The 27968-nt window shown below is 58.5% G+C and overlaps 2 protein-coding genes across 27 annotated transcripts in view; both read right to left on the bottom strand.

Annotated features, from left to right (window-relative positions):
- Window positions 1–115: 115 nt before the first annotated feature.
- On the bottom strand, window positions 116–11667 carry USP19 (ubiquitin specific peptidase 19). 23 transcript variants are annotated; one of them, XR_009542810.1, is made up of 28 exons: window positions 11210–11485; window positions 9734–9996; window positions 9435–9470; window positions 9135–9263; window positions 8915–9048; window positions 8539–8841; window positions 8200–8422; window positions 7919–8075; window positions 7732–7803; window positions 7501–7616; window positions 7178–7392; window positions 6900–7095; window positions 6688–6821; window positions 6421–6579; window positions 6226–6336; window positions 5629–5739; window positions 5443–5544; window positions 4539–4679; window positions 4325–4443; window positions 3969–4106; window positions 3543–3856; window positions 3327–3437; window positions 3022–3238; window positions 2786–2938; window positions 2524–2684; window positions 2264–2442; window positions 962–1257; window positions 476–602 (listed from the first exon to the last, which is right to left on the bottom strand). XR_009542810.1 is itself a non-coding variant. In XM_060161916.1 (27 exons), the coding sequence occupies exons 2-27, from the start codon at window positions 9858–9860 to the stop codon at window positions 486–488; spliced, it is 3981 nt and encodes a 1326-aa protein (XP_060017899.1). In that variant the 5' UTR covers window positions 9861–9996; window positions 11210–11480; the 3' UTR covers window positions 116–485. The 23 variants fall into 23 exon arrangements, 10 of the variants coding, with proteins under 10 accessions (XP_060017899.1, XP_060017902.1, XP_060017901.1 ...); XR_009542808.1 differs by having other exon boundaries at window positions 7178–7398; window positions 11210–11484; XR_009542812.1 differs by having other exon boundaries at window positions 8206–8422; window positions 11210–11484.
- Window positions 11668–11838: 171 nt separating this feature from the next.
- The window catches only part of LAMB2 (laminin subunit beta 2), a 19722-nt gene continuing 3592 nt past the window's right edge, over window positions 11839–27968 (bottom strand). The window contains exons 2-33 of one of the 4 annotated variants that reach the window (XM_060161912.1): window positions 23246–23331; window positions 22956–23128; window positions 22731–22866; window positions 22576–22649; window positions 21982–22170; window positions 21828–21891; window positions 21388–21590; window positions 21178–21298; window positions 20652–20840; window positions 20269–20448; window positions 20035–20147; window positions 19690–19769; window positions 19468–19600; window positions 19113–19271; window positions 18908–19035; window positions 17050–17182; window positions 16670–16862; window positions 16449–16592; window positions 15971–16220; window positions 15724–15887; window positions 15419–15643; window positions 15115–15332; window positions 14915–15011; window positions 14452–14824; window positions 14168–14352; window positions 13853–14094; window positions 13425–13773; window positions 12887–13094; window positions 12668–12809; window positions 12408–12584; window positions 12157–12316; window positions 11839–12086 (exon numbers count right to left, since the gene is read on the bottom strand). In XM_060161912.1, coding sequence (XP_060017895.1) covers window positions 11950–12086; window positions 12157–12316; window positions 12408–12584; window positions 12668–12809; window positions 12887–13094; window positions 13425–13773; window positions 13853–14094; window positions 14168–14352; window positions 14452–14824; window positions 14915–15011; window positions 15115–15332; window positions 15419–15643; window positions 15724–15887; window positions 15971–16220; window positions 16449–16592; window positions 16670–16862; window positions 17050–17182; window positions 18908–19035; window positions 19113–19271; window positions 19468–19600; window positions 19690–19769; window positions 20035–20147; window positions 20269–20448; window positions 20652–20840; window positions 21178–21298; window positions 21388–21590; window positions 21828–21891; window positions 21982–22170; window positions 22576–22649; window positions 22731–22866; window positions 22956–23128; window positions 23246–23331 — 5425 coding nt within the window. In that variant the 3' untranslated portion in view covers window positions 11839–11949. Of the gene's footprint in view, window positions 12087–12156; window positions 12317–12407; window positions 12585–12667; window positions 12810–12886; window positions 13095–13424; window positions 13774–13852; window positions 14095–14167; window positions 14353–14451; window positions 14825–14914; window positions 15012–15114; window positions 15333–15418; window positions 15644–15723; window positions 15888–15970; window positions 16221–16448; window positions 16593–16669; window positions 16863–17049; window positions 17183–18907; window positions 19036–19112; window positions 19272–19467; window positions 19601–19689; window positions 19770–20034; window positions 20148–20268; window positions 20449–20651; window positions 20841–21177; window positions 21299–21387; window positions 21591–21827; window positions 21892–21981; window positions 22171–22575; window positions 22650–22730; window positions 22867–22955; window positions 23129–23245; window positions 23332–27968 lie in introns of those variants that run through there. The other 3 variants (XM_060161909.1, XM_060161910.1, XM_060161913.1) reach the window with 3 other exon arrangements.

The raw sequence follows: 27968 nt of genomic DNA, 5'->3' as shown, positions 1-27968 counted from the left end.
ACACACACACACACACACACACACACACACACACACACACACACACACACACACACACACACACACGTTGGGAAGGGGAGGTAGTCACAGCACCTGATGTATTACAGTGACTAAGTCTGCTTATTTGTCATTTATTTTTAAAATATATTTAAACAGCAGCAATCACTTCCAAAATGCAAAAAAAAAATTACAATTTTTAGAATAAAATTATAATGTTTATAATGCGAGTCAGAAAGAATTGAAGGTACAACTTAGAATCAAATCACACAGCACTGGGCATGGCTAGAGAAGCCAAGGCCCACTGGCTGGGGGGGTCAAGTTGACAAGAGGTCCCAACGAGTGAGGTTTCCACCCTCAAATCATACCCCCCCCAACTCCCCATTGACGAAGCCAGTGTCCTCTAGGTTAGAGAAGGAGAAGCGTCAAAGAGCTGGCCCTCTGTGGGGGATCCCCCAAACCCAGTCCCCCCACCAGCCAGGGACCTGCTAATCGACCTCCTCCATGTTGCTGTAGGTGGGGGCTGGGCGGTCCACAGGGGGGGCGAAGCGTTCAGGGGCTGTCCGCGTGGGGGCCACGTCAGGGGCCTGGCCAGGGCCTAGTCCCTGCAACAGAATATGAGGACAGGGGTTGGGGGCTGCCCAGTATGCCGCCTGGCATCCCGGGGGTGCTGGCTTGGAGCCCTGGCACCCAAGGGAGGGCCCCAAGGCAGGCGCAGACAGCAGCGGCATTGAGACAGAGAGACGAGATCAGCCTGAACAGTCTCACTTTATTAACACTTTAAATACAGGAAGCTGCTTGGGCAGGGCTAAGCCCCAGGCCAAGGGTAGGAGCAGCAGGACAAACGGACAGACAGCTGGACGGGATACCCACCCTAAGATGCTCTGCCCCTGCAGGAGCCACAGTCCCCACCCTCTCCCCTCAGATGCACACACTGAGGCCCAAGCCCAGAGTTGGTCCCCACCACAGCGGCAGGCATGGCCTGGTGGGCAGGTAGGTAGGCCAGCTCACAGCAGCTGCCTGCAGGCGAGCTCATCTCCAGGGACTCTGGGATACCAGAGGATAGAACACGTTGAGCACGAGGGCCATCAAAGCTGCCACGGTGCCCAGAACAAAGTATCGGAGACAGCCCTCGTCTGGTGTGGTAGGGCCACGTGGCGGGGGGCCCACCCAGTCCTGGGGCCCCCAGGAACCCAGGGGCGCAGGCCCCTCGGGTACCGGCTCCTCCTCGGCCTCCAGCTCCTGCCAAATCCGGGAAGCCTACGGCGTGCGGAAACGGCCATCAGCACCCAGGGCGGGGGTGAGGGGGTAGGGGGACCCAGTGTCCCCAAGACCCCTGGCCATGACAGTCCCGCCCAACGTAACCGGTGCTAACCCCGTACATCCCAGGTCAAGTGGCAGAGTGGTGGACAGGCAGGAGCCAAGTGGGCCATTCGCAGGGTTGTCTAGATGGAGAGCACCACAGTGGGAGAATCTTGATGGCATTTTGGCCTCAAGAAGCTCCCCTATCGACATGCAACTTCCCCACAGGGGTTGGGTGGGGGTGGGGGTGAGGGTTAGCTGGTCAGTTTTTTAGCCCAGGCTTCCCACAGAGGAGACTGGCTCATGGAGGACAGAGCTGCCAACCCCAGAGTCATCTCCTGGCTCCCGCCCACCTACATCCAGATCCTGATCACTGTATGAGTCTGAGCATAGCGGGCTCAAGGGAGGAGAGGACAGCAAGGAGACAAGTCCAGAAAAGAGTTTCGGATGTGCCCACCAACCAGGCCTATGGCATCCCATGTCAGTAAGAGAGACAGAAGATCCTGAAGGCACAGTGGGGACAAAAGCTCACCTCAGAGAGGGTGATGGCCACATTGGCTATGGCCTGCTGGATAGGCCCTGTCCTGAGTGCACATCAGAACACAGGGACGATCACAAGTGAGGGTCTGTGGGCTAGCATGTGGGGAGTGTGCAGAGGGAAAGTTGGGAGGTGTCAGGTACAGTCTGTTCACACCACTATACCCAGTGAAATTTGGAGCAGCTACTTGGCCCGTAGCCTATGCACACACCAATGGCAGCGTGTTGCTGTGTGTGTACCTCTGTAAGTGTCCCTGCAGCCTGGGAATCGCTCTGGCTAAGGCTTTGATGTAAGGGAACCCTGTCTGTGACTCTTAAAAATCCGAAGGTTCCAGGGGCCTAGGACTGTAGAAGAGGAAGCTGTGCCCTACCCCCACCCATCTGTGAGTTGGGCCCCACTAGCCTGAGCAGCCTCCCCGTGCCTCACCTGGCTGGCAGCAGACTCAGCTGCAGGGCCTAGGTCTGGGTGGTGTTCAGAGTGACCTGCCCGGGGGGGCCTCTCCACAGGAGAGTTCCGCCGGCGGTAGAAGAGTACATAGGCATAACGCGTCACGACCTGGCTCTCGTCTACCGTTGTCACCGTGCTGTCATCAAACAAGCGCCAGCCTATGGCAAGGTGGGAAGAGTGTGAACATACCCTGCACCAACACCCCTACCATCTATCCTGCTGACTGTGTGTGCCCTCACCCACGTCGCTGCGCTGGCTGCTGCGATCATTGGGCAGGCGTGCACAGGCAGTGTAGTGGCCACCGATCATGCCTCCATAGTGGTTGATGACAGCGTACAGGTCATAGCTGGGCAGCTGCTCCTCTTTCTGACCGATACAGAACTTGCTCAGGTCCAGGTTCCTGTGGTACCAGCCAGAGAGAGGTGAGACAGTCAACAGGTGCCCTGGATGCCGACCTTGGCCCCCATGCCCTGACTACAGTCACGAGAGCCCACTGCTCACCGAACAGGGAACTCCACCAAGTCATTGATCTTGTCACGCCAGATGAAACTGCGAAAGGAGAAGCGCTTGAGCTGCACGATGAGCACATTCGGCAGGCGCCACAACAACAGCTGCTTGGAGGCCTCGCGGTGTTGTTTGCACTGCGGGCAGTACCTGACAGGGGACAGAGGCGGAGTCAAGACCGACAGACCTCCACTCCACTCTTCCCCACTACCTGCCTGCTGCCCTGTCCTCACCAAGCCTCCTCAGGTGCCAGCACCTCAGGCCGCGTAAAGAGGTTCAGACACTGGTCCAGAGTGAAGTGGCCAGCACGGGCAGCCTCACCAGCAGAGCCTGGATCCTCAGCACATTCCAGCTCCTTGGAGGCTACCAACACAAACTCCTGCAGGCGCTCATTGTTCCGCCAGACTAGAGCCAGGCTGCAGTCATCACCCAGCTCTAGTGGGGTGTCTCCTGGAAACGGGCAGGGAAGGGAATCATGCAGCTGTGGAGAGCAGCCAGCCCAACCCACGCCAGGGGTCCCTCCCACGGCCTCAGACACCTTTGTCCTCTAGCCGCTGCTCTCGGTTGGATGCATCAATTCTATAGATAAAGAACTGGGGTGTGTGGGAATTCATGGCTTCACTTGGGTGTTGGTACCCGGGCACAGCAGCTGTGAAAGAACATGATAATCAGAGCTTTCCTGTCTACCAGAGCCTAAACAAGCTTCCTCCAACCTCCCCTACCCCAGCTCCAGAGCCTTTCACCAGACTTTTACCTTCAGGCCGGGACACCCTCTCACCAGCAGGCAAGGAGCCAACTTCAATGGGCCCGCTGGCCAGCATCTCAGAAGAAACTCCACTGGTGCTGGGCACAGGGCCCCGATCAGGGGATGCCCAGGCCCGGGGGACCCCTGTGTCCCCCTCAGCCACAGGGGTCACCATCTGGAGCTCCGGTGGCTGAACAGGGTCCCTGTCATTGTCCCCAGCCTCCAGGGAGCTAGTGGACAGCAGTGTGTTGCAGCCAGGGCCCTGGGACTCCAAGGCCATGCGGCCAGGCTGGAAGGGTGGCTGGAACACACTCACAGAGTACCTGGTAACAGGCAGCAAAAGCAAGTAAGAATCCAGACCAACGTGTCCGGCACCTCTGCACTCCACCCCCACGCCCCACCTACCCCACCTTAATCCAACCACTGGGCACTTACCGGGCATATCCCTCTAGCAGCTGAGCAAGACGGGCATAAGTGAGGCGTGAGGCAGGTACACTGACCAGGAAGGGGTAGCCAATGTTCTCAGGGCGGCAGAGGCCCTTATGGTCAGGCCAGTGGGTTTTCTGACAGAGCCTGGAGAGAAGGAGGAGGTAAGACTAGGGCCTTAGCCACACCTCTACGCTAGGGCTAGACCAAGGAACTGGGTATGCCAGCCCTGCCTCCCCCAGGGTCTGGTAGAGTGGGGTGGCAGGTAGAGGGCTTAAAATATATGTGCCTTTATGTGGAGAAGAGGTAGGGCAGCAAGTGGAAGGTGGAGAGGAGGGACGGGGGGAGACCACGGGAGTCCTCACTGGTTGCAGTAGCCCACGCGGTAGCAACGGGTACAGCGCTTCAGCTTCTCATCCTCTGACTGCTGCTTCCGCTGGCAGGCTGCACACTTGGAGATGGGGACGCTGGGCACCTGGGGGCGCTAGGGTGGGTCGTTTGCCTCAGTGAGGCCAGGGCAGGCAGGAACGCCCCCCTCCCCCATCAGGGCCCTGTGCCATCAGGTTGGCCCCCACTCACCTGCTGCACCTCTAGCACCACCACCCGCTCCTTAGCCAACTCTGGGGATAGGAGCTCGAAGCAGAGGAGTGTGTCGGAAGGTGACACAGTGTCCAGTGAGTGGGAGGGCAAAAACACACGGTGGAAGCGATTCTTAATCACCTGAGGACAGAGAACACACAGATCCTATGTGAGGACAAGCCCTTTCCCTGGCCCTGCCACAAAGCACAAGATGAAGATATGACCTTGATCTTGGGTCAATGGGGGCAGGGTTGGGGATTGTGGCCCAAAAGAAGTATATGCCTCTGCTGGCCCCAGCCTCAGTGCCCAATGGAATAAGGAGCCTGGCGCCTCACAGAGCATGAAAAGACCAAGACTGGGGCAGGTATCAACCATACCAGCTCTCCACACCAAGGGCCTCTACCCGGCTGTCAACCAGTGGGCCCTGTTGAGACTGCACCATGGTTACTATGAAGGGGCCGCATTCAAGGAGGCATCTCCCTACCTCTACCCCCGAGGTAAAGGACACTACCAGGCAGCAGGCTAGGAACCTTTGGGGAAAACCGGCACACAGATCTGGGAAAACAGGAGGGAGAAGCAGAATGGATGGAGAACGTCTATAGCTGGTGGACGGCTAGTCCTGCAGCTCAAGCTCCTTGTCTGAAGAAGGAAGAGCAGCTGGGGGCCAACAACAAAAGGGGGAATAAATCCAGATGATGGCTGGGAACTGAGAACACCTCAGTTACATAGCCCAAATGCCTGGTTTCAACCATGTCTCAACCAATAGCACCCCACCTGTCTTTGTGCAGTCACATGCACGTTTGTGTGTACACATACAGATGCTAATGATCGTACACACGTATCTGCGCGCTGCAAACACAGACATGTGTCCACGCGCGTAAGAGCCTTGGAAAGACAGACACACCTCAGCCAGACGCAGGTTCTCAGGCTTCACGTGGACACTCTGAGACAGGGAGTCCAACACTTCACTTGCACTGGAGTTCTCCTTGCTGATGCTCACCAGAAACTGTGGTGACAAGAGTACAGAGTCCATGGTGGGAGGTAGGCCAGGGTCTCTGCGAAAGCCCAGCAATACGGGCTTACTTCTCACCTTGACGGGCTTGCTGTGGGGCTCCCGGGCAAAATAGAAGATGGGGAGAACCTTTTGCTTCTGTGGCAAGGGCACCGGCAGGTACAGGAACGGGTCAAAAGTGATGGAGACCTGCAAATGTACAGTTTCCACTGGGTGGCCACAGAGGGAGTGGGGGGCAGGATGCTTGTGCCCTGAGAGCCCAATCCACGCCCTTGGATGGCTCTCAGGGTCTCACAGCCAACCAGCAAATTCTCAGGCTTGACAACACTAGATGGACGAGGAGAACCATTAGGAGAGAACAATCCCTGTTTCTGGTAGTTGAGGCCTTCCTCAGCCAAGCCGCTTTAACCATCTGCCTCTCATTTGCACACCTTGTGCCTTTCCAATCTTACCCATCCCCACCCCACCTTACATCACCCAAACATCACTTTTACCTCAGTCAGGAAGCCTACCAAGCCTGACCTCTGCAGCCCACACAGGGCCTAAGGCCTCCCCCTCACCTTCTTTGCCCAAATCTTGCCCTGCAACACCTAAAGATGCACATGCCTCTGACCCCATTCTGACCAGGCTAGCTAGGACAAGCCGGGGGTGTCTTTCTAGGAGAATCCGTCACACCTTTGCGCACACGGGGCACACCAGCTTCGACTTGTACTGTCCCTGAAATAGGTCCACGATGAAAGAGTCATTCCTCATCTTGTGCCGCTGCCAGGCTTCCTCAGCTACCACCTGAGGAGCAGAGTGGTGAGAACCGAGGAGACCTGGGGACGGGGACGTGCATGAGACATGCCCACCTCCGCCCCCAACTCTGACCTCATCAGGTCGCCCATCTGAGTCCACGGTCTCCGTGTAGGGCTTATTCTGAATACGGTTCAAGTCCTCGTGCAGTCCATCCAGCAGGAAAGCCATGAACTCCTGGGCATCGTGCTGTGCATAGCCTGTGAACTGGCTGGCCTTGCTCGCCACAATGGCCTGGAAGCAGCGGCAAGATGTGAGCATGGAGCCCCAGCACCTACAATGCACCCAGCTGGCTAGCCCTTCCCATCCTCTCCAGCCAAGGTAGGAGTGGCCACAGATCACCTTCAACTTGGAGGGCTGGAAGGCATGGTGGGTTCCCTTCCACAGCGCCCGGAGCAGCACAGCAAAGCCGATGGCCAGACGCCCACCAGTCCCCAGTGGGTTGTTGTAGTTGATCTCGGCCTCAAAGGAGCGGTCTAGGGACAGCAACCAAGGAGAGGTGTGAGCAGGGGAAGATATCCCCTATCCCCGGGGCTCTAAGCCCCCGTTCTCACCGTGGAAGAAGTCCCGCAGCTCCCGAGTATTGGACAGAGACTGGATGACGCTGTTCATGAAACAGGTGTTGCCTAGATTGACAAGGCCAGTGAAGCCCGGCAGACACACCTTCTTCTCTTCCTCCTCCTCTTCCTCCACGCTGTCTCCACTCACCGGGCTGTGGGGCATTGGAGGCACCATACATGTGGGCTTGGGCTGTGGGAGCAAGAGGGGCATGAGAGAGTAGCCCTGGGCTCTCCAGCTTTCATCCTTGGCCCTCCCCACCAAGGATTCTCACCGATGCCAGGTGTGGCTCTGGCTTTGGGGCTACATGCTCCATGGGGGTGCGGGCTGCCACACCATCTAGGCCTGTGTCCTCAGATCGAGCCTTGGGTTTCTCCTTCTCCACAGCCCGGGCTTCCTCCTGGCCTGTCAGGGGGTGGGGGGTACCTCCCGGTGGGGTTGAATCCAGAGGGGTTGGACCTGTCGGCACGGCTACCTTTGCACCACCCACTGCACCTTAAAAAGGGGGAATGGTGGGGCTGGTGGTTAGCAGCATGTGGCACGGGGTGGGGGTCTGGGTCATGAGGACTGGGCAATGAAGGGAGCTCGTGTGCAGACCTCGTGCAGCTGGGGCCTCCAGACCCCCCCAGCGCTGACTCTGCCGCTTGCGGAGGCAGATGTCGATGCGAGAGGCCGTGAAGCAGAAGGTGCACTGCTCTGGCTCGATCAGGTTCCTGCAGGAAGAGGCTAAACTCAGAAAATTAGGTGGAGGGGATGCAGGGCTAGATGGGTCAGGGGGATGGAGCCCAGGGTGGGACTTGCACAGTGGCGGGGCCGGGCACCACCCACCTGAGCTTCACCTGCCAACGGAAGATGGTGTGGGGCCCACAGCCCGGATGCGGTCTCAGGAAGTTTCCGTCCCTGTAGAGGCAGAGCAGGGGCAGAGAGCAGAAGAGGCAGGAGAAAGAACATGAGACGCACTGTCCTGCCTGAAGCACAATGTCTGCCCTATGTGTCTGCCCGCCCACCCACCCACCTGGTCTGGAAGATAAGCGTGAAGTCCTGCTCGCGGAAAAGCACTCGAGATGTGTCCCTGCAGATTTCCTTCACGTACACGTGCACCACCACTGAGTCCGGCCCCTTCTCATACGAGTCATTCTTGACAAATGCCAGGTTCACCATGGACTTGGGCTCTATGTTGAGACCACATCTCAGCACCACCCAGGACAGGTTCCAGCCTGTTCCTACTCTACTTCCTAGCCACCCACCAACCTTGCAACACAAACTAGAGCTCTGCCTGCCCACCCCCAGCCCCACCTTTACCATCCACCAAGGCTGCAGCATCTGCTGCCACTGCCATCTCCTCTTTGGAACGATCATCTTTCTCAGAGTCTCTGCTCCGGGCCATGACTGGGGACACTGGGTCATTCCTGGGGGCTACTGCCTTCTTTCCTGTCAAAAGTGCTAGATTCTCCTCTGAGCCCAGGAGGCAGGTCTGGGGGTTCAGTGGTGGTACACGGAGCTGTTCCTCAGCCTCAGCCTGTTCATGGCGAGATTGTGGGCAGGATCAGCCCTGGGTCTGGCAGGCGGCCCCCCACTGCAGTCCACACCCTTCCCCCTCACCTCCCAACTCCCAAGCAGGCACCCCACTCTCACCTGGGTGGCCGGCTCAGCCAGGAATTGGGGGGCATCACCCCGGGGTCCAGGGCCATCTCTGGACCCTTCCCCCTCCGGCCCTCTGTGGAGATGCACAGCCCTCTTGGCACTGGGCCCTGCTTGGGCCCCAGGGCCAGCCCCTGCGCCTACCTCACCACGGCCCTGGGCCCGCTTCTGGTTCCGGGCCTCCTGCTTAGCCCGGCGGGGCTCAGGGCCTGGCTCCAGGGCAACAGGAGACGGCTCCTGCCCATTCTCCTGGCACCGCAGCCCTGGCACCAACTCCTGGGTCCCAAGAGGTTTCTTCTGCCAAAGATACAGCAGTCAGGCCCTGTTAACTACACTGAGTATCCCTACCCTACTCTGCTCTGAAACTTACCAGGAGAGAGGGCCACGTGAGCAGAGGCACCTTCTTGGGCAGTGACAGCTGCAGGAGGCCACCTTTGCGAGCCTGCACTTTGGTGCAAGAACTTTCTATCTCAGCATAGAAAACACCACCCCACTGCCGACCACCTGGCAACAGAGTGGGAGGAGTGAGCTGAGGTAGGGGATATCAAAGGATTCAAGTATACTGCTGGGCTCAAAGCAGATGGACATACCTGGAAGCCGCACCACACAGTCTGTGTCTGTGAAGGCAGCATCTACCTCCTCCAGCCGCAGGGGACCGGCTCCCACACGCAGCTTGACAAACACCTCATCAGCACTCTGCCTCCAATCAAGCAACAACTCTACAGAGGGAGTGTCAAAAAGATTGTGAAAGTCTCCATGAAATTTTGATGGGAGTAAGCAGGTACCAGACACCCAGCCCTAATGCAACTGCTCTAGATAAGGGCTATATCCCCAGTGCCCCCTCCTCTCCCCTAGCACTCTATCATCCAAAAGGCTTATTCATTACTCACCGTCTTTGGTCGGCTCCTCCCGAGTGAATGCTGACCCTGACAACAAAGGAAAGAACAGGGAAAGGATGATGGACAGGCAGTCTCCAAGACTATAACATCCCACCAAACACCATCTTTAGGACTTCAGCCAAGTACCCCAACTTCAAAACTGAGGCTCTACCCAGCCTGCCATTGGTCCTTCTCTCAGCATCAGACCAGGATGGAAGGAACAGCAAAAAAGTCATCTCCCAATCCCGAATCTGTATGCTCAACAGGAAGGGAGGAGGGGAAGGCCACAAGCACTCTGGGAATGCCACTACCACCTCTCCTAGGATCTCCATCCTTGTTCTCCTGGTTTGCTGGATCCTTCTGCTTCTTCTTACTGGTGGCCTCCTCCAGTCCTGGGGGCCCTCTCCTTGGGCCTGTGGTGCTGGCCCCACCAGACATCTTGAGCCGCTTGGGTGACAGCCAGAGTGCCCCGGGGTCGGCAACGGTGTCTGGGTCAGGGCTACGGCGCTTTCTTCCTGGCCCAGCTATCTTGGCAACTCTTTGTGGACAAATTCTCCAGCAAGGAACTGACAGCCTAACGAGAAGGGGACAAGTGATCACTACCAAGGCCCAAAATTTGCTCCTTGGTTACACCCAGGGCTCAGCAACCTGGGACACTTCTAAGCCTATGGAGAAATATCTCTCTACTACCTGATGTAGCCCTAGATACTCTCAGACTATTCCTAAGGCGGAATAAATAATGCAAGTAGAAGCAACCACTTCTGGCTGAGCCTCCTAGATGCCTGCCATACAGACCCACAAAGAGAGAAGCCTCACTGAGGAGGTGTCAGGTCAAGGCAGCCATGGCCTGGGACCAGGCTCCTCCAATCTGGAGAGGAGCCATAGCTCCAGCCCACAGGGCTGGCACACTGAGCAGGGTGCTCACTTTTCCTTCACTCTCACTGGCTGCTTAGTCACCACCCGAGAAGTAGGAGGAAGGCAAGAAAGGAGGAGACAGACAATTAAACAGCAGGAGGACCAGGCTCTGTGGCTGAAAACAGGCCCAGCCCAGGTGCTACCACTGCCCAGGCATCATCTTGAGGTTAAGGAACCCCACCTGCCACCTGCCAGTTCCCACCCTCCTCTGAACCTGCTTCTGTGCACTGCTTGGTTTTTGTTTTCTTACATCTGGAGAGATTCCCCTCTCCAGCTGCTCTCCTATGCAAAGAGGGGCCTGCAAAAGCTAAGGTGAAAAGGGTATTCAGATGTCACATTTCCCTTTCAGCAGCATCTCTGCCTCAGGGTGGGCATGCAGTCTGAGACTGAAACAGGCATTATCTCCTTCCTTCCCATGTCCACCCCCTCATCAGCTCTTAGCCAGTTTCCCACAGACCCACCAGTGGATTCTGGGCTGTTTCTCCATCCAAAATAAAGGTCTCAAAATTGAGATAAGGGTGGGGATGAACGAACCATGGATCCAGGATCCCTGGCAGGCTCAAGCATGGCCTGAGACAGTAGAAGGACAGATAGTGACTAGTCTGTGTTCCCCAGAGTGTGAGTGTGTGGGAGTGGGGAGCGGAGGTTTGGCGGGGGACGGGGGGATTCTTCTACGGGTCAGATGTGGGACTGGTGGGCTAGATCTTCAGTGACGACAGGTCCAGAATCGAGGGGTGGACATCTGCTACCTCTTTGCTCCCAGGCCCCAGCTGAAGGTCGCGTCCCTACCCTCTCCTCCTGGGACGTTGAGGAAGGAAAGGGGCTGCCTAGAGCCCCAAGGTGGCCTAATACGGCCGCGCGGGGTTACTGACCACAGACCAGCGCCCCGGCCGGGCTGCGACCCAGCTCCAGCCTCCGAACCCTGGGCCCGCCACCACCTCCTCCAGGAAGCCGCCCTCGCTCGCCGCCAGCCCTCTTCGAGACGGCAGGCCGGCCACAGGCTTTAGTGTAACGGCCCCGCCTGCATCAGTGGGCCCGGCACGCCGCAGGGCTCGAGGGGCGGAGACTGGTACGGCCCGTGACCTTGAACAGGTCGCCCTAGGCCCGCGTCTCGGCCTCCCTGCTCCGGCGAGACAGGCGAGCAGCGGCCAGCCCCACTCACCGAGCTAGGCCGCTGCAGCCAGCCCTCTTCGGGCCCTGGCAACCCGCTCTCGATTCCGGTTCCGGCGTCAGGTCGGTTCCGGTTCCGGCGCGCCCCTCCCCCGTCCCGGCGCCGCCGCCACCACGGCCTCAGCTGCTTGTTTTGTTTCCACTTCCAGTTACGGCCGCGGGTGCCTGAACGCAGAGCTGGTGACGCACTTCCGGCGGGAGCAGCTCCGGGGCGGGCCGAACGGAGGAGGCGGGGCTCCGGTGCTTTGGCCTCGGTGGGGCCCTGCTGGTCGCAGCTTCTAGGTTCCGCCCAGAGACTCCGCCCTCCCCAAATCAGAGTCGGTCACACAGCGGGGATTCACACTGGTTTATTGGGGGCCTTGCCAGGCTGGGGACTTTTCCATGCACAGGCAGTAATAAGTGCGGGGCGAGGCTGGGGACTGGGGTAGGCCTCGGGTAGGGGTCACTGGCAGGTGTTGTAGATCTGGACCTGCAGGTTGATGGCTTGAAGCACACTGCGCATCCTGGCCTCCAGCCCGTCCAGCTGAGCCGCTTTGCCCTCCAGCGCCCGCTCGTTCTCCTCATAAGTGCCTTCCAGCTCTAGGAGAGACAGGTCTCAGATGAAGGGTCCTTCTCCCAGAGTCCCACATCTCTGGCGTCCCATCCTCACCTTGCAGCCGCTGCAGCTTGTCCTGAGCAGCCTGCAACAAGCCGCGAGCCTCATCCCGCAGTTGTTCTGCCCGTGCCTGTGCAGCCAGCACACCCTGGGCCTTGCGCTCAGCCAGGGCCCTCACTGTCTGGTACTGGTCACCTAGTGGGCCCTTCAGCAGCTGCAGATATAGAGGTCCGGGGCAGGGTAGTGGCCCAGTGGAGGCCCAGCCTCTACCCCCACCCCTTCCAACTGGCTCTGCCTCAACCCACCTGTTCAGCTTCCCGGGCACGACCCTGGGCACTGCCAGCTGTTTCTTCAGCGCTAGAGGCTGCCAGGCTATTCCCTGCTCGCTTCAATTTCAGAGCCTCCAGGAGACCATCCAATTGCTGAGCCCGCTCACCTGCAGAGCTCAATGCCTTCTCTGTACCTGCCATCCTCTCCTGAACCTGCCACGGGTGGGCCTAGGGTTAAACAGGTTTATGCAGCATGCTCACAACCTTGCCCCACTGATGTCCCAGGGAGACCACACCTGGTGCAGGGTCTGCTCTGTGTCCTGTGTGTCAACCACTGCCCCCTGGATGGCACCCTGAGCAGCACCCTGTGCCCGCTGGGCCTCCTCCAGCGCTGCCTGTACTGTCTCTGCCTTCTGTTTCTCACCCTCAGCCCGGCTCCTGGAGAAGAGAGGGAATCAGGACTTGCAAGTATCAGAACTAGGTGTCAAGGATGGGGTCCAAGGTTGGGGTCAGACCGTGCCCGCTGTGCATCCTTCAGTAGCTGCTCTGCCCGATGCACGTCTCCCACAGTACGCGCCAGGATCGTGTCCACATCTGCCAGGCTCCGGACCCGCTCTGCAATCTCGCCCGCCAAGTGCCGGATCTGCTCAGGTGACGCTGGGATGGAGAGCTCTAGCACCCGTGTGGCCACCATCTCAATGCTGTCAGGATCAGCCCCCTCCTCTATGGGGACACAGGCAAGGGCTTAAGGACACAGATTCCCCAGCACGGGCATGGGGACACAGTCTTGGGGTATGGACTCAGGGACCACACATGGGGTATGGATTTGCTAATAGGCATAAGGATGTAACCACAATGACAGGGACTATACATGGGACATAGATGCAGGGTCGTGGACTTGGGGACTACATATGGGCACGGGCTCAGGGTCCAGACACCCTGAGCCCTTGCCCATCTGTGGTCACAAACACAGGTACAGTGCAGGCCCTGACCCAAGTATGAACACAGACATGGGGGAAACACCACATGGCCTGGGCCACAAGGGAGGCTCACGGCTGAGGAAGTCCTTCACACTCTGGATAAGTTCCCGCAGTTCCTGGTTGGCCTGTTCCACCTGTCCCCTGGAAGCATTAGCCTTGTCCAGGGCTGCCTGGGCCCGCTGCTGTGCCTCGCCTGCCTGCCGACGGGTCTCAGCTACCTGGCTGAGGATGCCACCACCTTCTGCCAATGCCCGCTGCAGTTCTGCCTGTGTGTGGCGGGCCCGACCCAGCGCCAGATCCGCCATGGCTGCTGCCCCACTGCAGCTGAGGCCCCCACAACGGGGCTGCCCATCCTCGTCCCGACAGCCAGCACCCCCGCAAGGGCTCGTAGCACAGGGTGCATCTCCCGGGGACCCACACACCTGCCAGGCACAGAACAAGTCAGGGTCTGGGGGAAGGAACAGCCACACCCATATGTCCCACCCGACACTTGTGCCTCACCAGTTCATTTATGCCTGTCAGGCTCAGGGCATGGGTACGGGCAGAGAGCTCGCCCAGTGCCTGCTGGTTGGCCATGTGCTTGCGGTTGAAGTCCTTCTTTCGGGCACCCATCAGCACCTCTGTCCGGTGCCGTGTGGCTGCTGAGTTGCTCACAGGGCTGGGCACTGTCAGGGCTGACATGTTGGCACGACGTTCTGCCTCTGCAGACAGGCTGTGGGCATGGCGGATGCTGTCATAGGCACCTAAGTCGGGCAGAGGCAGGCAGTCAGCTGAAGATCAACCCTGATCCACCCGCCTAGCTGACCAACAACTCACCCAGGAAGTTTGAATGCTTGAGCAGGTCCAGATGCTGGTCAAGCTGCCGCAGTGTGAGATTAAGTGCAAGCCCGTCTCGCTCTAGACTGCTTAGTGCATGGTTGGCATTGAAATTCTTGTCCTGCACATCTGTGAGCTCTGCTTCCAGCTGGGTCAGGTGCTCAGTGGCCTCCCCAATTTCACGCCTGCATGGGGTGATGAGGAGATATTATTTATAGAGACTTCAGCCCTAATGCATCGGGCCTCTGCCCCATCCCACTATGTATCCTCAGGCCTGTCCGCACCGCAACTCCTCTGTGGCCTCCACGAGCTGTGCAGTGGAGGCAGCTGAGGCGTTACGGGCACCGACGATCCCCTGCACAGTGCCCAGCTTCTCCTGCATATGCCAGAAGCTGCTCTCAAAGGCACCCAGCACACCCGTCTGCTGCAGCTCCTGCGCCCACTGCTCCAGGCGCCGTGTACGAGCAGCCAGGTCCTGTACCACACGGTCCCAGTCCCCGAAGCATGCGTGGCAGGGGTGGCAGGCAGGAAAGACGCCCGAGAAGCCACGGGCACACTGGTCACAGCGCACGCCAGACATGCCCAGGCGGCAGCTGCAGTGACCTGTGGAACGGTGACACTGAGGTGTGTCTATCCCACGAGGGTCACAATCACAGGCTGCAGGAAAAGGGAAGACCACAGAGTTAGGGCGCCAGTGGGGCATCCTTGGAAGTCCCCCATCCACCCTGGCCCCACGAGCCCCCTTACCGCGGCACTGCAACCCAGGGTCTCCCCAGTGGAGCTCCTGGCACTCAGAACAGGTTCGCCCACCAAAGCCAGCATGGCAGTGGCACTGTCCTGTGAACTAGAGTGGGAACAGGGCAGAGGTCAGTCAGAGGCTGAACCCTCAAGACGTGAGGCAGGCAGCTGGCCCCATCTCCCCAGGGATCCACAGGAAGGTCCCATACCTCATTGCAGGTGGGGCCTCTGGCTCGGCTTGGGTGGCAGGCACAGGGCTGGCAGCCATGGCCAGTGGTAAGGTTCCAGAAGTTGGGGGCACAGCGGTCACAGCTAGGGCCCTGGACATTGGGGAGGCATGGGCACTGCCCACTGCTTGGGTCACAGTTGCACCGGTCAGTGGATGGGCACTGCTGGGGATCTGTGCCCAGCAGGTTGCAGGTGCAGCCTATGCCAGCCAAGATGAGCACACTGGTTAAGGAGAGCTGGAGCAGGGAGCCCCACCTCAGCCACCCCCTCCATACCCACACTCACGGTGACAGCTCTGTCGGGCAGCCTGCCCATGGAAGCCAGGCTTGCAGTGGGCACAGTGCGGCCCCTCTGTGTGGTGTAAGCAGCGCAGGCATTGCCCCGAGTGGGAGTCACAGGCATCAGGGTCCGTGGGGTCAATGTTACCACTGCATTCGCATGGTTGGCACTGGCCGCCTGGCCTTGATGGGTCCCCAAAGTGCCCAGGGGCACAAGCTTCGCACCGCAGCCCTGCCCACGGTCGGGGGAAGGCGTGAGTGCTCAGCCCAGCTGCCCCACCCTGATCCCACGCCTGCACCTTACCCACTCACCTGTGTAGCCTGCCCTGCAGTGGCACAGGATCTGCTGGGAGTACCCATCCCTATGGCAAGAAGTAGCAAAGTGCCGCCGGCTCCCGGGACCTTCAGGGCAGGGACAGGGCCGGCACTGGCCCCCATATGGCAGCCGTGGGTCCCCGTGGAAGCCAGCAATGCACCTGCAGGGAGAAGGAGGAAGAGCTGTGTCATCCCTGAGCAGCCTGCCCACCCACCAGCTCACTCATAGCTGCTTCAGGCTCACCTTTCACAGTGCTCACCCCCTGTGTGGTCACGGCATCCCAGGCAAGCGCCTGTGTGGGGGTCACATTCGTCTGCATGCCCATTGCAGACACACGGCCGGCAGTTAGGGAATCCCCACTGGCCACGCTGGCAGCGGTCGCAGCGAAGCCCAAATGCACCAGTTTGGCAGGGGCATTGCCCATTGGTTGCTTCACACAGGCCGCTGAGTGCCCCCTCAGGGCTGCACTGGCAGGCTGGGGGCAAGGCAGAGGCTAAGCCAGGGAGAGGGTTTGAGGGGAGTTTGGGTGAGGTCACGGTAGAAGGTCAGGGAATGGAAGAGAACTGCAAGTGACCAGGGCTGAGAGTATGGGGTCCAAAGCAGAGCTGGAAAAAGGAAGAAGCAGAGCCAGAGGAAGGAGGGAGAACAGTAGTGGCAGCGGGGCAGAGGTGGGGGCGGTGTGTGGAGAGAAGAACAGGAGAGACAAAGGGGCAGGTGATACCTTGACAGCCTGTGGGGCCAAAGCCATAGTAGCCAGGGGCACAGAGGTCACAGCGACGCCCAACCACTGCAGGTTTGCACAGGCACTGACCACCATGGGGGTTGCACTCAGAGCTCAGTGAGCCCTGGGGGTCACACTGACAGGCTGTGGGGAGAGGGGACAGGGCAGGTCAAGCTGAGCCCACACACCTCCACCCCACCAGCCAAACCACAGGCACTCACGCAGGGCTCCGTTGTAGACCAGTGTGGACAGGCTGATGAGGAGGGGGGCGCAGGCCTCAGAGGGAAGGGTCTTGCTGGGCACCAGACCCTCCTCGTGGCAGCGGTAGTGTTCAAAGGTGGCACGGCGCTCCAGAGAAGCCGCATCACCCCCACTAAACATCTCCAGCACCAGGACACGGGGCAGCAGCACCAGCTTAAGAGATGAGCAAGGAAGAATAAAGTTCAGACCCAGGACCATGTTGGAACTGCCAGGACACTAAGCTTAGCACTGCCACAGACCTGCCTCTTCTGTCACAGACCCCTTCTATACAGTCACCACTACGGGACCCATCCCACAGGCCCTGCCATCTTGGTTGGTGTGGGAAGAGGGAACTATTCACCGAGTCAATGAGTAGGCTGGGTCCAGAATAGGGGGCCTCAGGCTGGGCACCTCCTCCTGTTCGCACCAGCTTGAGATGCAGCTTGTAGGAGATGCCAGGCTCAAGGCAGACAGGTCTGGGAAACACCATGTACCTGAGGTAGGTGAGGACAGGTATAGGGTCACCCAGGGTTCCCGTATCAATCATCTTGGGCCTCCCCACCCCACACACAGCAACCAAATCATTGGCCAAGAAAGATACTAGGGCTGGACAGCCTGACGGAGAATCTCTACAGAAGATTCCCATAAATGTGCCTTCACTGGGATCATCACCTGTGCAGACAGTCTTGCTGAGAACACTCCATACAGCCTTGCAACCCCAGAGCATTTCCCTGGCACAAATGCTTGCCAATTTTCCCTCAATGCCCTTTTTACGCTTCCTCCAACCTCGACCTCCAGCCTCCAGTCACGGCTCCTCTTCACCAAGACTGCATCACCTCCCCTCACCCCAGGTCATTCCCATCAGCCTGCAAACCCATGCTAGGGTTATTTTATCCCCCCTGAAAAAAATCTTTGCTCAAGATTTGAGTCTCTCCCTGGCTGCTGCTTTGTCTTTGCTCTCCTGACCAACAAACCCCTAAAATTTAACTGTAGTCACTGCCTCCACTGTCTAGCCTCCCACTCCAGGGGAGCTTTTGCCCCCTCCAGCATGCCATAGAGTCAGCCTGTCCCAAGGTCACCAGTGACCTCCATTTAGCCAAACCCAGTGGCCACTCCTCTATTCTTATCTGCTCCAGCATCCAGCAGCATGCAGTGAGGTCAGTGCGCCTTCCTTCCTGAGACGCTCTTCTCTTGGCTTCTGGGACCTTGTGCAGACTCCTGATTTCTCCCCATCCCCCAGCTACTCCCTCTCTACTGGGCTCTAACACTAGAGTACCCCAAAGCTTGGTTCTGCCCCTCCTTCCTTTCTCTGGTCATTTAATCTAGAGCCACCTCTTTAGGGACAAGTCCCAAATTTACATCTCCAACCTGAGCCCTCCAGTAATTCCAGACACAGAAGTCCAACCACCCACTGGCCTTGTCCCCCATGTCTAAGCATCTCAGAACTGCTCCTTCCTATGTCTCCATCTCAGCGAAGAACACATGCCATCCAGATGCCCAAGCCCCAAACCCTAGAGTCACCTTTCCACTTTTTCTCCCTTTCCTAAGCCATCAGCTCTGCCACTGGAACCCTCTGGAAACTTCCTTTTCTCGCCACCTCAACTGCTACACCTGTGTCCAGCCCACTGTCACTTAGCTAACTCAATAGCTGCCAGCAGATCTCCCAGCTTCCACCTTGGCCCTTTAGGTCTATTCTCCTCTCAGAAACTAGGGGAATCTTTGCTAAACATAAGTCACAGTTGGCAAAATGTCTATAATGGGTACAGCCAGCTTCATTATGCTATTCTCTGTTTCTATGTATTTTTATTTTTACATGATAAAAAGTTAAGAAAAAAGTGATGAAAAAAGATACATGAAACAAATACTACCCAAAATATAATTAAGCCTTAGTCAGACCAGTTACATCCCCACTCAGAGTACTCTGACACCCTCCCTTCCCCCCAAGGGCACTACCTATCCTGACAATCAATGGGCTCCCCTTATTTCCTGCCTTGGCCTCTGAAACTTAGACCCCTGAAGGAGCAGGTCTTGTTCTGTCTACTTCCTTCCTCTGACCAGTGCCACGCCCAGCAGCAGCTGGCAAACAGTACGCAGGAGGAGGAGGCACTTGAAGGAAGGAACAGATGAATGAGCAGGGGGGTCTTCCAAGTGCCCTGCAGGGAGCTTAGGGCTGACCCACAACCCCCCACAGTTGTAGGTGCTACCATTAGTGTCCTCACCTGGTGCCTGGTCGCAGGGTCCCTGGGATGTGGTCATCCTTGGGCAGCATGTGCCCACATGGGCTGTGGGCAGATACAGGCCCTGGGCGCTGCACAGTCAGTTCCATCTCTGCCCATTGCTCAGGTACCTAGGGGAATGGGGTGATGGATGAGATGCTCCCACATCCAGAGGGTCAGCTCTGGGTTAGGTGTCACAAGGTCTGACCTGGGGCTCCAAGCGCAGTAGCAGGTCATAGTCCATGGCTCTTGGTACAGAGGCCACCAGGAACTCCAGTGCCTGGCCTTCCCGCAGCCTAACAAAGCCTGGGCCAGTCCAAGATGGAATCCCCCCAGGGGTCACCAGGCGTGCCACCACATCAGGTACCTGGGAAGCAATGAGGCTGGGGGTGTGGGCTCAGGCAAGGCACTGCCTCTTTTGCCACAGCCTGTCCCCAAACCCCAGCTCTCTAGTTGAGGCCCTGCCCGAGGCAGACACCCTCCCTACACCAGGCACCACCCATAACCCTGCCTCTCCAGCCATAATATTACCCATGCCCTGTCCTTCAACAGTGCCCCCCTACCTGCCCCCGAGCTTCCTCAGCCTCCCAAGTTAGGTGGTCAAGGAAGGGCCGGAAGTAACCAGGCTGCACCTGCTCACAGCGTCGCCCCACCATGTTCTGGCGGCAGTGGCACTGACCTGTGGCCTCGTTGCACCTGGGGAACACATGGTTACTCAAGAAGGATCCCCTTTCCCACCCAGGATCTTTTCCCACCCCTCCCAGGGCCCCTTATACAGTACTCACTGGGGATCCAGGGCACCACCGACATCACAGTCACACGGACGGCAGCCAAGTAGGTCGTGGCTCAGGCCCCAGTGGCCAGGCTGGGGGAGAAGAGGTTGCTGAGGGCCAGAAATAGAACCCCCCCTCTGCCCAACAGGGAATCTAATGATGGCTCTCAGCCTCTACCACCCCTTGGGGAAAGCCTGGCCCCCCGACCACTGGCTCCCACGCTTGGCCTCCCAGACCTGAGGCCTCTCAACCAGGATCGGACCCAAAGCCCTCAGCGCCCACCCAGTGGGGCAGGGACACCACTCCCATCCCTATCCTCTGAGGGTAAGTGCAGAACTCCAGCCCCTCCAGTCGCACCAGGCAGCGGTTGCAGCCACGTCCAGTCACTAAACGCTTGCAGAAACAGGCTCCACTGTTGCGGTCACAAGGGGTGCCCCCTGGCACTGTGCCCCGTGTATCACACTGACATCCTGTGGAGAAGGAGACCCATCAGCACTTTGGGGAGCTGGGGCAGTGCTCGTGTCCAGTTGGGTCCAGAGTAAGAGGTCAAGGGTTAAGGTCAGCACAGGAGTTAGGACAGGAAGCACATACGCTGGCAGCCTAGAGGGTCACTGGCACTGAGCCCAAAGAAGCCATCACGGCACTGCTGGCAGCGAGAGCCCACCACATTTTCTTTGCAGCGACACTGGCCCGAGACCAGCCCCAGTGCAGGATCATCATGGGGATCACAGCGACCACCGTCTTGGGAACCCATGGGGTCACAGTCACAGGCTGAGAGCACAAAGAAGTGCAGGGTTACCCTTATGCCAACTAGCCCAGCACCAGTCATCTCTCAAGCCCCCACCCTAGATTCCCAGTCTGGCTCCACCCTCCATCCCCCCACCCCAAATCCCTGCAACCTGCACAGCAGTCTGGCACTTCAGCTCATACCCCAGGATCAGCCTTCCCTCTCCCATGTCCAATTCCAGCCTTACAGCGACACACGGCTGGGTCTCGCAGGTCCTTGGTTGGGTCACGGTAGAAGAAGGGTCGGCAGAGCTCACACTGGCGCCCAGCTGTGTTGTGCTGACACCCATCACACACACCTCCACTCACGTTGCCAGATGCCAGGTATATGGCCATGTCGAAGTGGCAGCTGTAGGTATGCCCATGGCACTCACACTCTTGGGAGAGGGGAGGGAAGAGCAGGGCAAAGGCCACTTGAGGGACCATGTCCTGAGAGTAAGGGGCTTAGGGGCCCCCAGTGCCACCTTAGGCCCCTGCCACAGGCCAGAATTTGTGGGTGGGGGTTCAGGGACTTTAAGTCTTCAGCATCATACTGGGCCCCTAACCAGAGGAGACTGTGGCAGACGGTTGAGGGAGTCCCCAGGGGCATCAAGACCAGGATACCCTTCAGGCACAGCCTAGGTGTTAGGGGCTTAACCAACCAGCTCTAGGTTCTGCCCAGGGCACAGCCAGGCCACAGAGTCCTGGGGCTATGAGGGCCAGGGTCTCACTTACTCCTGCAGGCGTGACTGTGGCCATCCTCAGCCGGATGCCAGGGCAGATCATGATAGAAATCCTGACACTGCTCACAGTTGAAGCCACGAGTGTTGTGTTTGCAGATGCAGGCCCCATGAACCTAGCAGGGTGGGTAGGCAAGTGGTCAGCACTGTCCAGCCATGCCTGCCCCTGCCCCCAGCCCTACTCCAGCCAGTTGAAGACCCTCACCATGCCCTCAGCATGGGCTGGTGCCCCTGGGGCGGGTGCACACTGTGAGGCGTGTCCATAGCAGAAGCAGTTGCCACGCACAACCAGCTCGTACAGGGCATAATAGTACTTCTCGCGGATCTCCCGCCGTGGGTCAAGCAGGTTGTCCCCGAGCGTGTGTAGCCGTGTCAGGTTCACCCGTAGATTGGTGATCTTTAGCAGGTCTAAGTGGGGGAAAGGGGTTGGGGGCCAGCTGTCCAGGCAGGCTCTTGCTGCCCCATGCCCACCCAGGAGCTGAAGCTGCCAAGGTCACCTTGGGAGACCTCCTGTCTACAGCTATATGAGCTAAATTGGACTTGGCACCTGCCCTAGGAAGCACCCAGAATAGCTACTGAGGCCCCAGATAGTCATCACCAGCCGGAGGCTGGGACTGCGCCAGCCTCAAAGAATGGAACACTCACTCTGGATCCATGGGCTATAGGGGTCTGGAATAGGGATTGCAGGGTCCAGCACACGATAGATGACCTGGAAGGGCATAGAGTCATTAGAGACACTGGACCTGCCTCATGCCCGTCGTGCCCCCCTTCTGCCCCAAGCCCAGATCCCAGCCCTCACCTCGCCTTCAGTGGATGGCTCAATCTCTGAATAGCGAGACTCACAGACTACGTCATCCCAGTGCCGTGGGGGAGCCAGTGGGACTCCTGGGAAGTCAGCCCCACAGTCATAGGAGAAATATCTGTACACGTGCCAGGTGCGTCCAAAGTCTGCTGAGCGCTCCACCAGCATGGCAGCAGGGCGAAACGTCTGGGTGGGGAGCATGGCTGATCAGCGGGCACTAGGACCCAAGTCCAGCCCAGGCCCATCAAGAGCCCTGCCCAGCTGGGGCCTGCCCTCAAGCAGCTCACAGACAGGTGGAGGTGACCAGGGGAAGCCAAGCAAGGATCAGGAAGGGAAGCCACCTCTAGTGGGGAGACTCAGCGGTCACGGGGCCCAGGGAGGCAGCACCTGACCCAGCCTGGGATTGAGGCAGCGTGTACAAAGGCCTGGAGGGGGCAGGCAACAGAAGGTGTGGGAGGTGAAAGAGCCTCCCATCCAGCCAGGGCACAGCATATGAGCACAGGGAGGCTGGGCTGAAGAGCTGGGACTCTGTTCAGGGGCAATGGGGAGCCAAGCAGGGTGCTTCAAGCAGGCTCCCAGACACGCGGGCACCTTGAAGGTCATAATGAGGTGCGTGAAATGGAACTCAGCCTCCAAGTCCAGCTGGATGGTGACCACGGGGACACCTGGGGCAGGAGTTGGAGGTCAGGGACTTGAGGCTACTTGGTGGACAGCCCTGCTCACCCATACCTCACCCACAGCCTCACCATTCTCTGACTGCCACCAGGCTGCCCGGCGCTGTGGTGCAAAGCTGGTAACTACATTCTGGATGCGATGGCTGTTTGGGTTGTCTCTAGCAGAGAAGGGGCGCCGGGAGTCACACAGGAAGCATTTCTTCTCGTCCTGGGTCGGGTCAGGGTCAGGATCAGCGTTAGTACCTCAGCCAGTGGGCACCGCCCTGAGCCAGCCCCCCACCTCAACTCCAATCACACCTGCAGGTGACTGACGATGCAGTAGGGCTGGGGCCCATGCAAGCCACAGGTGGATGAGGCGGTCAGTCTGTCAGCACGGCCCACCAGCAGGTCCCCTGTGGCGGGGTAGCAGCTTCCCCGCGAACAGCCTGGAACATCCGGGGCCGGGGCCTGGGCCAGGGCGGTGGCCGGCACTGGGAACAGGGGGTCAGCTGGTTCTGCTGCACTCCCACCCCATAGCCCCAGAGCCAGCTACCCCAGGACCCACCATCACATCCCGCAACCCCCAGGCCTTCACCAGGCCCTCTCACCACTCAGCAGCAGGCCCAGTAGAAGCTGCCAGGGCCCAGGCTGTCCCCGCAGGTCCCTCCCTTGTTCCCCTGCGGCCCGCTCCATCCTGAAGAGGAGAGGAATCAGGATGAGGGGGGATGAGAGATCTGGGGCCCATGCCCATCTATCCCCTCCCTTGGGGTCCCGTGTTGACTCTGCCTGTGTGGGTCCTTAGCCGATTCCCCACTCGGTCCTCTGTCTGTCCGGCGGTCCCTCCACTAGCTTGGAGTCCGGCGACTTTGAGCAAAGTTGGGAAGTACGGCAGGAAGCAAAGCACGGAGCGGATCTCGGGCAGGAGCACAACATCATGCAGAAACCCCCACCTCTCTGGAAACGACTCTCACTCTAGAAACTAGACACAGGCTGGCTCACCTGCAAATCTTTATTGTGCCCCCATGCCCAGGTCTGCACAGAGCCAGGGGAACACAGGGTTTGGGGCCCTTAGGCCACTATAGTTAGGGGACGCACCAAGCAGGGGCTATGGCATAAACAAAGAAGAGGAGTCTGATCTTTGAGACCTCAAGTGGCCCATGGAAACTAGCCTTTGTCTCCAGTGTCATTGGTGCTGTGGAAGTCACCATCAATTAGGCTTTTCAGTCCCAGGGCTCCAGCATCAGTGGGGAGGTGGAAGGGTGCACTCAGGGTGTCAAGCTCCCCTATTCAGGGATGTGGGATGGACAGCCTGGCCGGAAGGACAGGACAACATACGGGTAGCGGGGGAGATGGAGAAAGGCCATCTCCTGCCCAGGGTCTCCGCTTCCCCCAATCACTACAACAAGTAGGCATGAGAAGAGCTCAGTTTCCCACTATGAAAATGAGTGCTGGTCACTGACGACCGACCAGAGCAGTAGCAAGCAAATCCAGATCTTACGGCTCTTCATCCACTCCAGGCCTTCTGGCCCACCGAGAGCTTCCGAGCCCGGGCTTGGAATGCGCGCTGCCCGGAGCCCATGCCCCACCCAGGCCCCTGGGACTGTGGTAGGGACCACGGATTCTGGGGGTCTGTAGGGCCCTGTCGGGGTGGCTTTGAGCTGCCACAGCTGCGCCCACTGTCTGGGGTCAGGTGGAGAGTACCCCAGAGGTGTAGGCCCAGGGGAGAAAGCTGGGGTTCTTCAGGGGAATCATTAGGCTTCACAGGGAGAGTCTGGGCAGGGGGGCAGTCAATCTGCTGGACTTGAAGGGTTGCTGGGAGTCGCACCAGTTATGTGGAGGAGGGGTCTCCAGACACCCGGGGATCATGTAGTCAATCTGAGGGGCTCAGGGATATTAGAGGGGGCTCAGAATTGGAGCTCACTCAGAGATAAGGATCTATCAGGATCTCAGGGGCACTTGATGGTCTCAGGAAGTTTTACTTGATGCCCTCCCCCCAACACCCACCGCCTCCCAGTTTCTCAAGGTCAGAGGGCCACTGGAAAACAACATGGTGTCACATAGAGATCGCTCAGGATCAGCAGGCACTCAGTGGTGCCTCTGGTCTCTCAAGGTCAGGAGATTCCTGGGTCACTCTGGGGTCACTCTGAGTCACCCAGGTAGTCCCAGAGTCCCTCTTACTGGCATCCACAGACAGCAGTCAGCAGGTGGTGTACACAATGGCCCACAGCTGCATGTGATCAAGCAGCTCTGCTGCCTGCTGCTCCAGGGCCCACAGGGTGGTCACTTTCTTGCCCAGTGCCTGCGCATTCTGAGCCAGGTGCCGCTCCAACCCTGGGGATCACGGTCATCTGAGCCAGGCTCTGACTTCTGGTCCTAATCTCTGACCCTGACTCTGACCCCAGCCCTAAATAAGCTCTAACCCTAATTAACGTTTGACCTCCTGTTCTAGACTTTAACCCCAGCCTGAGCCCTATATGAATCTGGACCTGATGCCTATATGAATCTGGACCTGACGCCTATATGAATCTGGACCTGACCTGCACCCTTCCCTGACCCTCCCACACCATCCCAATAACTCTGACCCTCCCTTCTGACCCTGACCACCCCCCATACCCACCCCACCATGGCCCAGCCACATACCCTCTAGGCAGCTCTAGCTGTTCTGTGCCAGCTTTAGAAACTCTTGGGCCTCAGCTCATGCCCACTGTACCCGCTCTTCTGCATTTGCACCGTGGCCACCGGGCTACGTGTGCCCTCCTGCAACTCCACCACACCTAACTGGGCCACCTGCAATTCCTAGAGCAAGACTAGATCTGAAACCCCACCCCACGTAGACTCTACAGTCCCAAACACATTGCCACCCAAAGTTCCTGGGTTTGGGGGGCAGGGGTTTTTAGAACTGAGACCCTGCCTCAGCCTGGCATAGCCCAGTCCCAGCCTAAACCCGATTTCACACTATTCCAGAGGTGTCCCTGAGACCCTAATGTCCACTTTTCCCATCTCACCTTGCCCAGGCTCCCAGCCACACCCAAGGCATGTGCTGCTCACTCTTCTGCCTCCTGGGCCTGCCACTGACTCAGGGCCAAACAGGTCCTGAGAGCCATAGCTGCACTGGACAGATGCCCCAGGACCGGGGTCACATCCACTGCCAGTGCCACCCAGGCCAGGTGGCCTGCCACCTGAGGCAAAGATTAGGGAATCACAGAGAGGCCACAGCAAGGTAGAGCATTACATGGTCAGGGTATTTAGCACCGTGGTATCACAACTGGTCAAGGATCTCAGGGAAAGAATGGGGATCACAGCAGCCTCTGAGCAAGAGGTGTGAGGGAGCTGAGGGGTATGGGTGGGGTATCACCTCCTGTACACCGGCTTCCAGACCTCGAAGTCTGTTTCAAGACCTGCAGTCCTTGCTCTGCAGCCCTTGCATGAGTTCCCGCCTCAGCCAGCACTCCCTAAACATCCAGCTCCCTAAACATCCAGTCCAAGGCCCTGGCTATACCCTCCCTGAAGGACACAGATGATCAGGCAGTCCAGCACTCCTTTCCTCCCCAACCTCTGACCTCTACCTCCAGCCTCCTGGCCCTTAACCTGGTCTGCTGTGCCTGATGGAGAACACCTTCAGCTTTGGGCAGCTCCTGGCCTATGGCATCTGGCACAGGGAGGGCACCCTGGATCTGATCCAGCAGGAGGGCAATGCCTGCTGCCCCACCTTGGGGGAGGGGCACCGCCAGCGCATGGCATGCCACCAGCTCCACACTCACAGCATCTGTAGGGATGGAGGTAGGGATCCTGGATGTGAACTCTGATCCCTGACCCAATGAACTTTGACCCTAATCTCTCACTGACCCTGCCTCTGACATGACTACACGGTGTGCTAGAGGCTTCCAAGAGCCAATTGTTAAATTTTCAGGAATTCTGTGAATCAGTTGTTAAATGACAGGTAGAATGAAATCAGTCACGGTGGGGATTACTGATGCCACAGAAATTGACAAACACTACAAATCAGTTCCTCCTGACCCCCAGGGCCCACTTGTTAAAACATTTAGAAGCACACTAGTGCTCCCACCTGATCCCTGGTCAGCCCTGATGAGTAGTCCTCATTCTAGAAGGAGTATCATAGCAGTGTCCGAGATGCCCACCTGCCCCTGCCCCTGACCTCAGACACACAAGCAGACATGTACCCAAGAGGAAATGCTGGATGGGCTGCACAGTTGCTTGCATGTGAGCCATGATGGCCACACCCCAGACCCCCTTGCATGACGCCTCATCTCCCAGGCCTGGATTCCCGTGGAGCTTGCAGTGGCCTGGATTTGCTGTTGCTGGTAGGGGTGGGTCAGATGTAGAATATGTCTCTTGCAATCCCATGGCCAAGCCATGGTACCCTGTGACTCCCACCATGCTCTCCTCCACAGCCCCCATGGCTCTGTACCAGTTGCTGACGCTGCTCCAAGGCTGTAACCGCCATGTCCAGGCTATAGGAGGAGTTATAGGAGGTAACCAGAGCCCACTGGGAGGTAGGCAGGGTCCCAGGACAAGAGGGAACACCACAGGGTACAGGAACATAAACCAACCGAGGTCCCCGACCCCTAGGGGAATGGTCCCCGATTCCTAGGGGATCCAGTGAGGAATGCATGTCCCAGCGCTCCCATTGCCCTACACCCAGTTTACCCCTAGGAGAGAGTCCTCGCCTTGGCAAAGCCTCCCACAGTGACCCATATCTCCACCTACCACTCCAGCTTTGACTAGGAGCTGCAGAAGCTGAGGGTGACGCCTCTGGACCCTGTGGACCAGCCCCTCAATTTCAGCTGCCACACAGCTGTCCCTCTGGGTCGGCCCATCCCCCACAGCAGCTTCTCTGTCCACCACCAGGCCTCCTGGGCCTCTCCCAGGATGCTGTCTGGTCCTCCAACTGTGGCCACAGCCTGGGCTGTAAGCATGGCCTCTTGAGAAAGCAGGGCAGCTGAGGAGGCCTGGGCCTCAGCACCTGCAGGGGATAGGAACGATAGACACAGGGTTGGCTCAGGGCTTCCACTGGCAGGGTCAGTCAGACTCCTGGGTCCCCCAGATATGTAAGCAAAGGCACCTGGTCCCTTCCTCCTGCCCCAGCCTAGACCCCACCATCACCTGCGGCCCACCTACCTGCCTACTTGGCCTCACCTTGGGCTCCTGTGGCCTTCTTGAGCCAGGCCAAGCCCGTGACACAGTCTAGCTTCTGGGATAATTCTTCCAGATGTTCACACTGCCCCCTAACCCATGGCTCTCTTTCTGCTACAACCTGTCCTTTGGCCCACAGTGTCTGGGCCAATGCAGTTGTTTCCAGTCTGTGGGAGG

Source organism: Lagenorhynchus albirostris, chromosome 10 (assembly GCF_949774975.1).
Source record: "Lagenorhynchus albirostris chromosome 10, mLagAlb1.1, whole genome shotgun sequence".
Classification (NCBI taxonomy): domain Eukaryota; kingdom Metazoa; phylum Chordata; class Mammalia; order Artiodactyla; family Delphinidae; genus Lagenorhynchus; species Lagenorhynchus albirostris.
This window is presented reverse-complemented; position numbering and strand designations above follow the sequence as displayed.

Excerpts from the sequence above, each read along its gene's own strand:
- USP19 (XM_060161914.1), bottom strand. The coding sequence starts at position 9,860 with ATGTCTGGTGGGGCCAGCACCACAGGCCCAAGGAGAGGGCCCCCAGGA. Across the intron at positions 7,399-7,500 it reads GGAGGCCCCAGCTGCACGAG|GTGCAGTGGGTGGTGCAAAG; the intron begins GTCTGCACACGA and ends CCCCTTTTTAAG. Across the intron at positions 3,857-3,968 it reads CTGCTAGAGGGATATGCCCG|GTACTCTGTGAGTGTGTTCC; the intron begins GTAAGTGCCCAG and ends GCCTGTTACCAG.